The sequence below is a fragment of the Pipra filicauda genome, unplaced genomic scaffold (genome assembly GCF_003945595.2).
Source record: "Pipra filicauda isolate LSUMZ 115617 unplaced genomic scaffold, ASM394559v2 scaffold385_size793830_pilon, whole genome shotgun sequence".
Lineage (NCBI taxonomy): Eukaryota > Metazoa > Chordata > Aves > Passeriformes > Pipridae > Pipra > Pipra filicauda.
The window spans coordinates 676,937-689,198 of NW_024104515.1; the positions used below are offsets into that span (position 1 = coordinate 676,937).

General features: G+C 60.5%; 1 protein-coding gene across 2 annotated transcripts; it reads right to left on the bottom strand.

The window, feature by feature from the left end:
- Positions 1-161: 161 nt before the first annotated feature.
- RSPO4 (R-spondin 4) lies at positions 162-9,503 on the bottom strand. 2 transcript variants are annotated; one of them, XM_039384927.1, is made up of 6 exons: positions 9,432-9,503; positions 8,569-8,609; positions 5,293-5,481; positions 4,839-4,982; positions 4,563-4,748; positions 162-1,496 (listed from the first exon to the last, which is right to left on the bottom strand). In XM_039384927.1, exons 2-6 carry the CDS (start codon positions 8,603-8,605, stop codon positions 1,423-1,425), a joined length of 630 nt encoding a protein of 209 aa, XP_039240861.1. In that variant the 5' UTR covers positions 8,606-8,609; positions 9,432-9,503; the 3' UTR covers positions 162-1,422. The 2 variants fall into 2 exon arrangements, with proteins under 2 accessions (XP_039240861.1, XP_027577612.1); XM_027721811.2 differs by lacking the exon at positions 9,432-9,503 and having other exon boundaries at positions 8,569-9,195.
- Between the last annotated feature and the right edge of the window lie 2,759 nt (positions 9,504-12,262).

Sequence of the window (12,262 nt, forward strand, 5' to 3'; positions counted from 1 at the left end):
TGCTGAGGGGCTGGAGCAGAGTGCTGGGGGCCAGGACAGGGTGCCCCTCCATGGGGAGCCATGCCTGGCATGGGGGGGGTACCACCGTGGCCACAGCCAGCATCCCGGTCCCCCTCCGGCAGCAACTCGTGGGAATAAGGAAAACGGAGGCAGGAAGGATGCCGGGGGGTTAATCCATTTATTTGCCGCGAAGAGATCCGAGGAGCTGCTCCGGCAGCTTCGCGCCGGCTCCGGGACTGGCTCGCTGCTGACACCCAGCGCTCCCGTCCTGAAGGGTCTGTGCAGCCCCCGCAGCCCTGACACACCGCGGCCACCCCTCGCCCACGCTCAGGGCAGGGATGGGGGGCTCGGACCCCGGCAAACCCCCAAACGCAGAGCTGCCTGCCGCTGGGGCAGCGATTTGAGCACACACGTGGTAAATAAACCGATACAGTCCTCCGGACGCGCACAGTCTGGCTGCCGGCTTGGAGGGTCAGAACGGCACGGCGGGGCTCAGCACCTCCCTGTCGTGCCCCCGGGGATGGCTGGGAGGGGCTGCAGCGCTGCACAGGAGGCAGCGGCATCCCCTGACTGGGCTGGCACTTACAGTGTGTGTGTCCCTGTCCTGGACCAAAGATGGCCACAGTCACCCCACATTCCTGTGCCCACATCCAGCCGGGGAGGGAAGCTGCTCCAGCCTCTCTGTCAGCCAGAGGATGGCAGGATTTGGCCCGTGGAGATGATGAGCGCTGGGCTGGCATGGTTCCCAGAAGGGTTCCCAGTCTGGGGGTCCAGCCGCCCTCCGAGCCCCAGGACAGCAGGATTTGCCCCGTGGTTGTGCTAGTGGGGATGCTGAGCACCAGGTTGGGCTGCTGTGAGCAGTGACACGGTCCCCAGTGGGGTCCCGACCTTGGAGTCTCAACCCTGGGAGTCCCGTGGCTCCCTGTGCCAGTAGCTGAGGATGGGGGACCCTATCCAGCACCTGGAGCAGCTCAGTGGTGTGCTGTGCCCTCAGCACTCCTGTAAAATAGGGACCCTGTGGGGACAGGGCATCTCCCAGCCCTGGGGGACAGTGTCCAGGCAGGCATCATCTTCATTAGCAGGGTCCAACCCTTGGTCCAACCCCATCCCACCCATCTGGAGGAAAGGAAGGAGCAGGCTAGGGGAGAAGGAAAAAAAGAGGAATAAAGGAGCCACCCCCTCCCCAAGCCCCAGGGCTTTGCTTTGGACACTACAAATTAGATTCTCTGAAAAGGAAGTGTTTTACAGGCCATAAATTTTCTCAAAAGAAAAAGGGGGAAGGGGGAAGGGGGGGCAGAGAAAATTGTGCAATTTTTTTTTTTTTTGATGGATGGAAAAATGGGGGTGATGTGGCCAGGGCACCATGGCAGGAGCTGGTAGGGAGCTCCCACCATGGTGCTCCAGCTCCTGTGCTGGTGCCTGCTAGGTACCCACGTGCCGTTCTGTCTTTGGCTTCTTCTGTCGCTTTTTGCTTTTATTTCTGGGTTCGGTTTTGTCTGGAACAGAAAAAGGAGGAGAAAAGGAGGGCTCATTCATTGGCTGGACAATGTGATACAGCCTGAGCCCCATCCATGGGATGCTGATCCCATATCCTCCCTCAGAGGTTCGTGCTGGACCCAGTTTCTGATTTTCGGGACCCCAGAGCCCTCTCAGGGTCATGAAATAGCAGCAAGGGTCTATGGGGGGGTCTGGATGCACTGGTGGCATGGGCAGAACGACACTGGTGTGTTGTCCCCACAGCTCCCATGGCTGGACTCTAAATCCTGATACCCCAAAACCCCCAGAAGTGGGCTGGGGCAGCTCAACCAAAGCAGGTGCTGCCCAGAGACACCCCAACTTCTCTCTGAGCAAGGACTGGGGATGTTGGAGAGGGACAGTGGCTGCACCAACACCCCAAAGCCATGGCACAGACATGCCCAGCTCTGCTGTGGTGTGGGAATGTGCCTCCCTTCTCTCTGGAGAGGAAGGTGGGAAGGTGCTGCCCCATGGGACCCAGGCATGGACCCTGTGTGACGATTTGGGCATGGTGGGAAGCGGAGTGGCCTTGGGGTTCACCCATGCATAGGTGCTAAAGCTCTCCCTGGGAATGCTCTCCATGTGTGGGTGCCCCCTATCCTGGTGGAACAACCGACATGCCGGTGGAACCTGGATGCATCCCATTAAGGCCAACTCACTGTCAGCCTTCCAGGGTCAGGCTGTTGGGACCCAAATCTCTGCTCACCCCAAGGAGCTGCCCCCACACCCTCCAGCTGGCCAAGGTGTTGGTGCTGAGATGCCAAAGAAACAGGGATTCACGATAAACCCTGGGCTCCAAAGGGAAGGGGGGGGTTCATGCTGAGGAGCAGAATGGTTGCCCCAAAAGCTGGGGAGCTTTGTCTCTCCTTCCCCCTCTGCGTCCACTCCAATCTGAGTGACATAGGGAGGGTCCAGTGGTGCTCTCCCCATGCAGCCCTCGCACGAGGGGCACAGGGACCACGATCATCCCCAGTGCTGTGTGTGACAGTACTGTTGTCCCAGAGCCCTTTCCAGGGCTTCAGCTCTTGTCCTGCCCAGCTGTTTTTCAGCTCTGATCTCCCAGACAGTTGCCACCCACAAAGGAGAGGGCATGGCACGCACGCCAAGCGTCTGGAGAGAGCGGGACAGACACCCAAGGCAGATTTACAGTGGTGTGAGGGGTTTGTGTCTCGGCCAAGCGCAGCAGCTTCTCCCTTCCAGCCACCCGGATGGCTCAGAAGTGGTGGCACAAATCTCTCGTCACACGGTCAGGTCCGGCCGCCTGCCCTGGCTCACCCGGGCTGGGGGTGTCTCGGCTGCATCAAGTGAACTCCCCGTCCTCCAGCATCTGGATCCCATAATGCAGCACTTGGCCGGGGGGGCAGGAGCCTGGGAGCGAGGGCAGGAACATGCTCTGCCATGGCGGGGACACCCAACAGCCTGCCCCGGAGCCGGACACACGCGGAGGGGCTGCCCTCTCCTATGGGGCTGCTTGGGGGGCACTGATGGGATTCCCTCTGACACAGATTCCCCTCTGACAGGGGCCAGACCTGTCTCTGAAGCTGATCCAAGATAGTGGCCTCAAGAATAGAGTCCTGCCATTCCCTGAGACCATCACCATAGCCTCAGGGCTCCCAGTTTGCAGGAGCAGAGGCCTGAGCAGAGGCAGGAGGCCAAGCACTTTTCTGGGGTGCCACTGCCTTCCAAGTCACCTCACACGATGGGGTGCTCCCAAAACGCTGGTGCCACAGTCCCCACCAGTGGGACCCGCTGTGTGCCAGGCAGGGCTGGGCACAGGCACAGGCACGGTGCCACAGGACATGGTGCTCCGGAGCTGCCTGTCCTCCCATGCCAAACTTCTCGCATCAAACTGTCACCAGCTCTGTGGGTCCAGAGCTGGCACAGCCCAGCAGGGAGGGGAACATCCTCAAAATCGATGCCACCTGGCACCCCAAAGACGTGAGTCGGGGCCTGGGCGGGGAAGGGAATCAGTTCCTCTGTGCTGTCAGCAGGAAAATATTACTTATGATTGATGGCACTGGGATGAAGCTGCTCTCCTGGCTCCATGGCCCCAGCCCAGCACGCACATCCCCTGCTATTGCCCCCCTTCTCCATCCTTTTTTCTCTCCACCCTCGCAGTCCTGTCCTCCCTCATCCCCGCCACGCTGGCGGTGCCGGCTGGGGCTTCCCACGGCACAGAGCGATCCCGCAGCTCCGAACCGCAACCCTCAGTGGCTCAGATCTGCTGCCAGGCCCTACAGATCGGTATCTCATGCATCCCCCTTTCTGCCAGTTATTAAGTGGAGATTTATTAGGATAGCTTCAGTCCAGCCATCTGCATCCAAAAATGACATCAGCCATGTCCCGGTTCCCATCGCCAGCCCTGCACCCGTGCACGCACAGCCTGGCCAGGCCCTGCAGCAGGTCTGGGTGCTGCAAGAGGTGGGGGGATGCCTGAGCTGGGGAGCCCCCAGCCTGGAGACGAGGTGGGGGGAGGCGCAGGAGCACAAGGGAACATCTGGATGGATAAGCCACAAAGAGGGACTCTGCCCTGGGGTGTCTCCCAAAACTTGAGCCATCAGAAATCCCCTGGGTCACACCCTCCTGCTCCACGAGTGCTCTGTGTACTTGTGGGGCTTGGAGGTTTTTGCAGGAACCTCCCCTGTGGCCCTCAACCCTCCTAACTCTCAGCTGCAGTGCAGAAAGCCCAGTCCATGCTGTTCCCTTCACATTGTGGCAGGATGGGAGCCGGAGCTCGGCAGCCTCATTCCACCGTGGCGGTTCCTGCCAGTGCCCAGCCCAGCCCAGCCCAGTGTGGAAGGAGACACCGGCCAGTCCCAGGCAGTCTCAGGGGCTGCCAGGTGGGAGCAGCCAGCTCTAGGGCTGCTCAGCACATGTGCCTGAGACGGGCGGCTTTCCCCAGAACCAGCCTCAAAATGCCTGGGAGATGACAGCGTGGCTCTCCAGCACTGCCAGACCCCTGCTGCCACCGTCCCACTCCCGCAGCTCCTCTCGGGGATCCCTTTGAAGGTTCACGAAGCTGCCCCCAGTCCCGACACGGTGCTCACCTCCCGGGCAGTGCTTCTTCATGCGGCACCTCCTGCTCTCCTGCAGCGGGGGGCAGGCAGCCCCCTCCTCCCGGGCAGCCTCCGGCACCTCCCGCACCCGCGTCTCCACACCCCACTTGCAGCCGCAGGTCCGGTTCTCGTGGGTGCAGGCGCTCCACTCGCTCCACGGCCCCGGCTCGCATGTCTCTGCAGGGATTTGGGGGCAGAACGAGGACGGTGACCCCGCAGCACCAGGCACCCCAGGGATGGTGGGCAAGGGGTGAGGGTGCTGCTTACCTTGGCACTCTCGGGTGCCGGGCTGTGCCGCAGTGCTGGGGGGGCACTGCCGAAAACACTGGCCCTTGTACAAGTAAAACTTGTCCTTGCACTTCATGCAGAAGTCTCTGCTGAAGCAGCTCTCGCAGCTGGGCGACCTGCACTCTGCCAGGAGGGACGGCCCGTCAGTGGGAGAGCCCAGCACACGTGGTAGCCCCAGCACCCCACCGGGGACCCAAAACCTGCGGGGTGCAGGCTGCAGCTCTGGGCAAGGGGAAAGGGGAGGAAGCCCCCCAGCCCCCTGGCTGCCCCCTGGATCTGTGCTTCCCTGCCGCCAGGGATGCTGCAGGAAATGAAGCCATCGCCTTTCCCACAGCACCGGGACCTGCAGGGCGGTGAGGGGAGCAGGGGGGCACCAGTAGGAGCAGGGGGGCACCAGTAGGAGCAGGGGGGCGCTGGCTGGCGCGGGACGTACTTGTGCATCTGTTGACCTCCAGACCCCGCACACCGAAGTAGCCGGGCGGGCAAGTGTGGACACACATCCCGTACTGGCGGATGCCGTCCCTCCAGATGAGCAGGAAGAGCCGGTGGTGGCAGGTGATGCAGCCGTTGTCCTCAGAGCACAGGATGCAGCCTGTGCAGTTTTCCAGCAGGCCGGCACTCGCTGGAGGGACAAATGGAGGAGAGGGGCTGTGGCCTGGCTGCAGCACAAGTGTCAAGGTGCCAGGGAGGGTCCCAGCCCCGTGGAAGCCCCTCTGCGACGCACAGGGTGACAGCACTGTCCTGTCCCCCTGCAGACGCCTCCTTGCCTCCCTCTGCTACCTAAATCCCCACCTCTGCCTGCACTGGCAGCGTGGGGGCACACAGATGCCATCGCTCCATTGGGCATCACTGACGGCCTCCATCACCCCAAGACTGAGGGTTTGCCCCGTGCCCAGCACTGCCCATGGGTGCCAGCCTGAGGCCCATCCCCAGCCAGCTGTGCCCATCCCGTGGGAAGTGAAACAACCAGTGGGTCAGTGGGTAGAAATATGCTCTGACCTGGATTAATCAGTTGATGCCTGTTAAGTGTCAGGGGACAAAGGGCATTTTGGAAGCACTCAAGAGGAGCCGAGATAAGGATCTGTCTGGTTGCTCAAGAGCCTCTGCCGCCTCCCTGGCTGCCTTCCCCGGGATCCTGACCTGCAGGAGGGGGAGGGCGGCTGACCCTGAGGTGGTCTCTCCTCCCTGGGACAAGGACAGGGTGCCAACACCCACTAGTCCATGGAGACACCACTAACCCTCCTGCTCCCCAAGCTGTTTCCCTGCACCTACAGAAAAGCAGCCCAGAGGGATGCTCCTGGCACTGGGGCACTTTGGGAACTGGGGAGCTAAACTCTGAGCTTAGGGGCACTTTGGGAGCTCTGGGGGCCATCTGGGCATCACCATAAGGGGCCACCAAGCTCCTGCTCACAGATGTCCAATGCCTTCACTGTGCCCAGGATATTGGGAAGCGTTTGCTTGCTTCCGAGACCACAGGCTCCCTTGGTCCACACTGAGCAGTGGTGACAGTGCCAGCAGCCCTGGTGCTGCATGCTAGAACCCTGGGCTCTATAGAATCACAGAATGCTTTGGGTTGGAAGGGACTTTAAAGCTCATCTCGTTCCGACCCCCTACCATGGGCAGGGACACCTTCCACTAGACCAGGTTGCCCCAAGCCACATCCACCTGCTGGGTGCTGCCTGGCACAGACACAGGCTCAGCCCTGGGAGTGATGCCTGGCACAGGTCCCCTCTGACCCCAGGAGCTGCAGCAGAAGGGCCCCATCGCCACGGGGCTGGGACAGAGGGGATGGTGGAAGCAGCAGTTGGAGAAGCTGGGGAGATGCTGGCAGAGGATGCTGGCATACATCGACCTGCAGTCCCGTGTGCTGGACCCTGGCACAAGCCAGTCCCTGGTGCCACAGTGCCATATAGTTGTTGCCAAGCTGCCTCATCCCTATCCCCTTGCCGGGGCACAGGGGCTGTGGCGGCAGCGCTGCCAGGAGCCTTCATTAGAGCTGCCTCTGTTGGGAGCCCTAACGAAGCACCTTGGATCCATTAAGTTGTTATGGTCTCCGTTACATATTTACCAAACGCTGACAACATTTGTGTTCCTGGCTGCAGCTGGAGCGGCTTCCCTGGAGACCCTGGGATTTACGAGCCTCTTTCCCTTCCCTAATTCTTTTTGATGTTTTTCTTTTGCTACTCTCCTTCCACCCCAGTCTGCGTAGGGAAGATGGGGAGCCCTGGGAGGGCTCCAGGGCCTCCTTCCTCTCACTGGCTTTGGAAATAGCTCCGTGGTGTGGAGCTGGGAGAAGCTCCTCCACCCTGCAGGGCTGCCAGCATGGCACACGCCTTTGCCACCAGGAGCAACATCATGAGCCACTGCGGAGCTGTGCCACTCAACAGAATGTGGCTCACGCCAAAACCACGGGACTGGGGATTAGAGACAAGTGGGGGGTTTCTTCTCCTTCTGCCTAGCGGCGATGGAAGATTGCAGGGCTGAGCTGGGATGGGCACTGGGCAGGGGGCACAGTGGGTATCTGAGCTCTGCTAGACATCTGTGGGACATCTCCTTATCTGCCCACCCTGAGCCCAGCCCTGCCACCCTGATGTCTGTAGGCACTGGATGGAGTCTCTGGGACGCTGGGCTACCCAGGCCAGAGCTCCCAGTAGCAGTGGGGTGGCTCTGGGGTGCTGCAGCATCCCTCATGGCTCCCAACCCCAAGAGACTGTGCTGACCCTTCTCTGCTGTTTATCCCGGGGGATATAACGCATTTAGGGTGTGAAGCCATGGTCAGACCACCCAGTGCTGCCAGGACCTGAGGCCCTTGAGCATCTCAGAGAATTGGGCCACTTAGCATGAAGCACCAGCAGCTGAAGCAGTGACCCCATGGCACTCAGAGCCCCTCTTGGTGCCAGGCTGTTTCCCATCCAGGGGTGTTTCGGCTGCCAGCCTGGCCACCCACATCTTAACACACACCTACTGCTACCACATGCCTTTAATATGGAACAAGTTCAAGGAAAGTTGCCCAGGCTCCAACCCCAAGCCCTGGTCCTGCCAGGTCCTATCCCTACCCTGGCACACACTGGCCCCAAAACGGAGACATTCATGGCACAGAGCTGAGCACCAGCCCTGGCCCTGCTCTCCACAGCCGGCTGGCACTGCCTGGCACTGCCCGGTGAAGGGACATGAGCCAGTGCCCAACGGAGGGTGCACGTGCCTCGGCACAGCCCCAGCACACCCTGCCTTTGCCCGGGCACTGAGCAGCAGCTTGGCTGGTGCCTCTGCCCAGGGAAAGGATGGGCAGGGGACAGTCAGTGCCTGACGTGGCTCTGAGCATCCTTCCAGGAGGTTTTACTCCCCACACACTTGGTGTGTAATGCAGAGAAGGGAAATACTGGAAAATCAGCCCGTTTTGTGCTATCTCCACTGTGTCGGGCTCTGCTGGGGTTTGCAGAGCTGGTCCCAGTGCCAGGCAGCATCCCCTGTCCCCTGCCAGCCCTGATGGCTCTGCATTTCCCTGCACTGCCAAGCCAGCCCTGTGCCACACACCCAGAGGGGAACGCAGATGGTCCCCAACGGGGCCCGAGGGATGGGTTGGGGGATGTTGGTTCCTGGCACCCTCCATCCCTAGTTCACAGCTCCTGCTCACTCCAGGCAGGCAGCCTGGTGTCCCCAAGCCACCCTGCAGTACCAGAGCAGGACAAGCCCACCACACACACCATACCTTGTTTCTTCCATCGGTTCTGCGTGAGCATTTCCATGGAGCTGATGAATAACAGCAACATGAATATTATCCACTGCATCTGGGCAGGAGTGATTTCGGGCAGGGAAGGAATCAAATCATCCAAGCGGCTGGCGGGCTCGGCTCCTGCCAGAGCCGGTGAGGGGCGGTGGGAGGGCGAGGAGCGGCTCCAGGCTCACACCATCCCACCCCTGGCTCCGGGCGCGCAGCCACGATTCAGGGCAGCATGAGCCGGTGACACTGGGGCAGGCTGGGGCTGTCAGGCCCGGGGAGCTCTCATGGTGGCGGGGAAAGTGCAGTCTGCTCCGGAGAGCTCTGCCTTTATAGCCAGTGTCAGCCCCCCCTCCTCACCCTCCCCTTCAAAATAATAATAATCCTAAAAAAAAAAAATCCCTCAGCAGCAACAAAGCGACTGGCAAACGCCCTGGCTGGATCCCCCCGGAGCGCTCCAGCCACCACCTCGGCTGGGAACTGTCCCGCCGTCCCGCCGCGGTCCGACTGTCCCGCTGCCATCCCAGCGCCGGGGTCACAGCGAAGCCCCCTGCGATTTTTGGGGGGGTGGAGCCAGGCGGGTGACGCTGCCTGAGCCAGCCCCCCCCCGGCTCAGCCCCCCCAGGCTCAGCCCCCCCAGGCTCAGCCCCCCTCTCCCGGCCCCGGCAGGGCTGGGGATGCCGGTGGCAGCCCCCGGGCAGGGCTGAGCCCCCCGGGCAGGGCTGAGCCCCCCGGCAGGCCGGTCAGTGGGAGCCGTGGTGGGTCTCCGGCAGCTCCGGCGGCGGCTGTGGGTCTGCCCCGGCTGTCCCCAGGATTGCAGCTGACTCTGATTTTCCGAGCGCCTCATAACTCACCTCCCTCCGAGCTGCGGGAGCGGAGCTGAGCTGAGCCGAGCTGTGCCAAGCTGTGCCAAGCCAAGACGAGCTGCACTGAGCTGTTCCTGGCTCCCACGAAGCTGTCCACACCCCAAAATCCACCCTGGAGGCACCACCCCCAAGGGGGATGCAGGACAGGAGGGGAAAGGGGCTCATCTGTGACACACCACTTGCCAGCTACCCAAGGTGACCCATAGAAGCAGGTCCCTGTCCTGGAAGCCCCTCACCCTCTGTGATGGGTGCCATCACAAAGGGTGTCATCGTGCCCTCATGTGCCAGCCCTGTGCCAGGAGCTGTGCCCTGGAGCAGCCTGGTGACCTCCTGACCAGGGCTTCAGGGCCACTGCTCACCAGTGACAGCCCCGATGACAGCGCTGATGACGGTGCACCCACCCTTGGCATCTCCAAATGCAAACCAGCACACGGTGCCCCTCTCCTCCCCTTGGAGAGGGCACAGGGATGCCTCTGGGGCAGATGCTCACCCACCTGCCCATCCTGTGTGCCAGCTGGCTGCAGGGCTCCTTCCCACCCGGGATGCTCCAGGTCTGCCTTACCTGGGAGGGACAAATGTGTTGGGCACCACTGAGCACGAGCAAACTCAGTGCACTGGGGAGGGTCACCCACAGTGTCCTGGGGTGCCCAGAGACAGCGCATTGGGGTTACTCTTCTCCTACTCCCTGAATTTCTCCTTCTTGCTCCCCCTCTCTGAGAATCTCTCTCCCCCGTTCCCATCGGGCACCGCTGTGTTTCATTCCTGAAGGTTAATGATCAGACAACAAAGGAGCCATTTCAGACCCCTTTGGCCTTGTTATAGGAAACTAGGAGTAATAATGGAGAAAACCAGGAGTAATAATGGTTGGAATCACTTTAGGTTTTTTTTCTAATTATTAAATAAATTGAAAAATTACACATAAAACGCAGGTTTGCAGCCTCTGGCTCAGCCAAAGTTTCCATAAACAACCAAACGTGCAGGATGGCGTCACCATCCATGGTCTGCATGGGCTGGGGAGGGCTCCGTGGGCATGGGCATGGCACTGCCATCCCAGTGTAGAAAAACAGGGCATTGGAGATATATGAGTGTCTCCAAATCCCAGCTGCAGGCAGCTGCAATGGTGTGGATGGCTCTAACCCGGAGGTGATGTGGGTGCCATTTTTCTGGGAGCCAAGAGGGAATTTCCTTGTCCAGACCTGGAAGTCAAATGCTGGTCAAGGGCCAGGGAAGCGCCTCATCCCTAGTCACGTTCTCTGGCTGCTGGCACAGGCAAATGGATGTCAGCAGGAGCCCTGCCAGGGTGACCCCTCACAGGATAATGCACTAATTAGACAGCTCTCTTTAGTGCTGGATCCCTAGGGCAACACGTGGCCATTGCTCAGCCCATCTCTGGCTGTGTGGGATCATGGGGGATTTTCCAAGGGCAGCAGAGCAGAATAGCCATCCCCACGTCCCCGCTGGTGGGTGCCAGGTGTCCCTGAGGGAAGAGAGAAATCCTCTCATTTCCCTTAATTTGGCTATTTATGACAAATCCAGATGGTGGTGGGAAGGGATGAGGTGGTGTCCCCTAGCTAATTGGGTGCCTGGCACCCCTCTGTTGTGCCGGGAGGAATTTTGGGGATTGTGGAGGGGTACCCCAGGTGATGGTGCCGGGGCAGCACCGTGGTGACTCAGGGGTGATGCTGGGGAGAAGCGAGGCTGAGCCGCGGGTGCTGCTGGCAGCTCCCGGCTCCTCACGCAGCCCTGCTCCACGCCAGTGCAGAGGGAATGAAATGTTCCTCATCCGCTTTCCAAAGCAGAAGGGAGGAAGTGTCCAGAAAGATAATTCAGAAAGTTTGTTTGACACTTGAGCACACTTTCATCTTTGGAAAAATCTTGATGACCTTCCAAGGCTGCACCGCCTGCTTCCCGGCACGGCCGGCGCCCCAGGGCATGCGCCCGTGGCACCATCCCAGTGGCTGCTTTTGGGATGCTCAGGGCTCTGGAGGGGACAGTGTGGTCCCACCGAGTCCACAGGACAGCAGGGATGCTGGCACAGGGGTAGTGGCACAGGGATGCAGGCACACAGATGTTGGCAAAGGGATACAGGCACAGGGATGTTGGCACAGGGATGCAGACACAGCAATGCAGGCACAGGGATGCAGGCACCAGGGATGAAGACAGAGGGATGCAGGTACATGGGTGTGGACACAGATGCAGGCACAGGGATGCAGGCACAGGGATGCTCCTGGTCAAGGCAGTAAAGTGAAAATGAAATGTCTGGAGCTGACTGACAGCAGAAAGAGACAGGAAGGGGCAGGGGGATGGAGGGAGCCTGTGGATGAGGGCAGGGTTTTCTCTGCAGGTGGCATGAGCTCCCAGCAGCTGCGAGGCCAGGGAGGGATATTCTCTGGTGCAGGGGCCCTGGTGCATCCCAGTCGATGAATGTGGGTTTGATCAGAGGAGGGTTTGAGCGGATGGTAGCGGATAAGGAAGAAAAATACTTGGCATTCCTCTCCCATCATAACAAGCCCAGATGCTTGGACGGTGGCAGCCTGCTTCCCACAGGAATGGAAAGTCACAACCACTCTTGTGCCAGCTCTGCAGAGGCCCTTTCCCTGCTCTTATGAAATGCTGGCTCCACCTCACACCGCTCCGCAGCCCTCACTGCATCCTGTGACACGGCTCCCTCCACCACCCGGCTCCCTGGCAGTGCCACTGCCTGTGACCCCACTCTAGGGAGGCAGAGCTTGGAGCAGAGAAACCTGCTGGGAAAGGCTAAGTGGCAGATTTACTACTGGTGCCAGAGCCTGATGTGGCTGGTGCTTCTTCCCACAGGT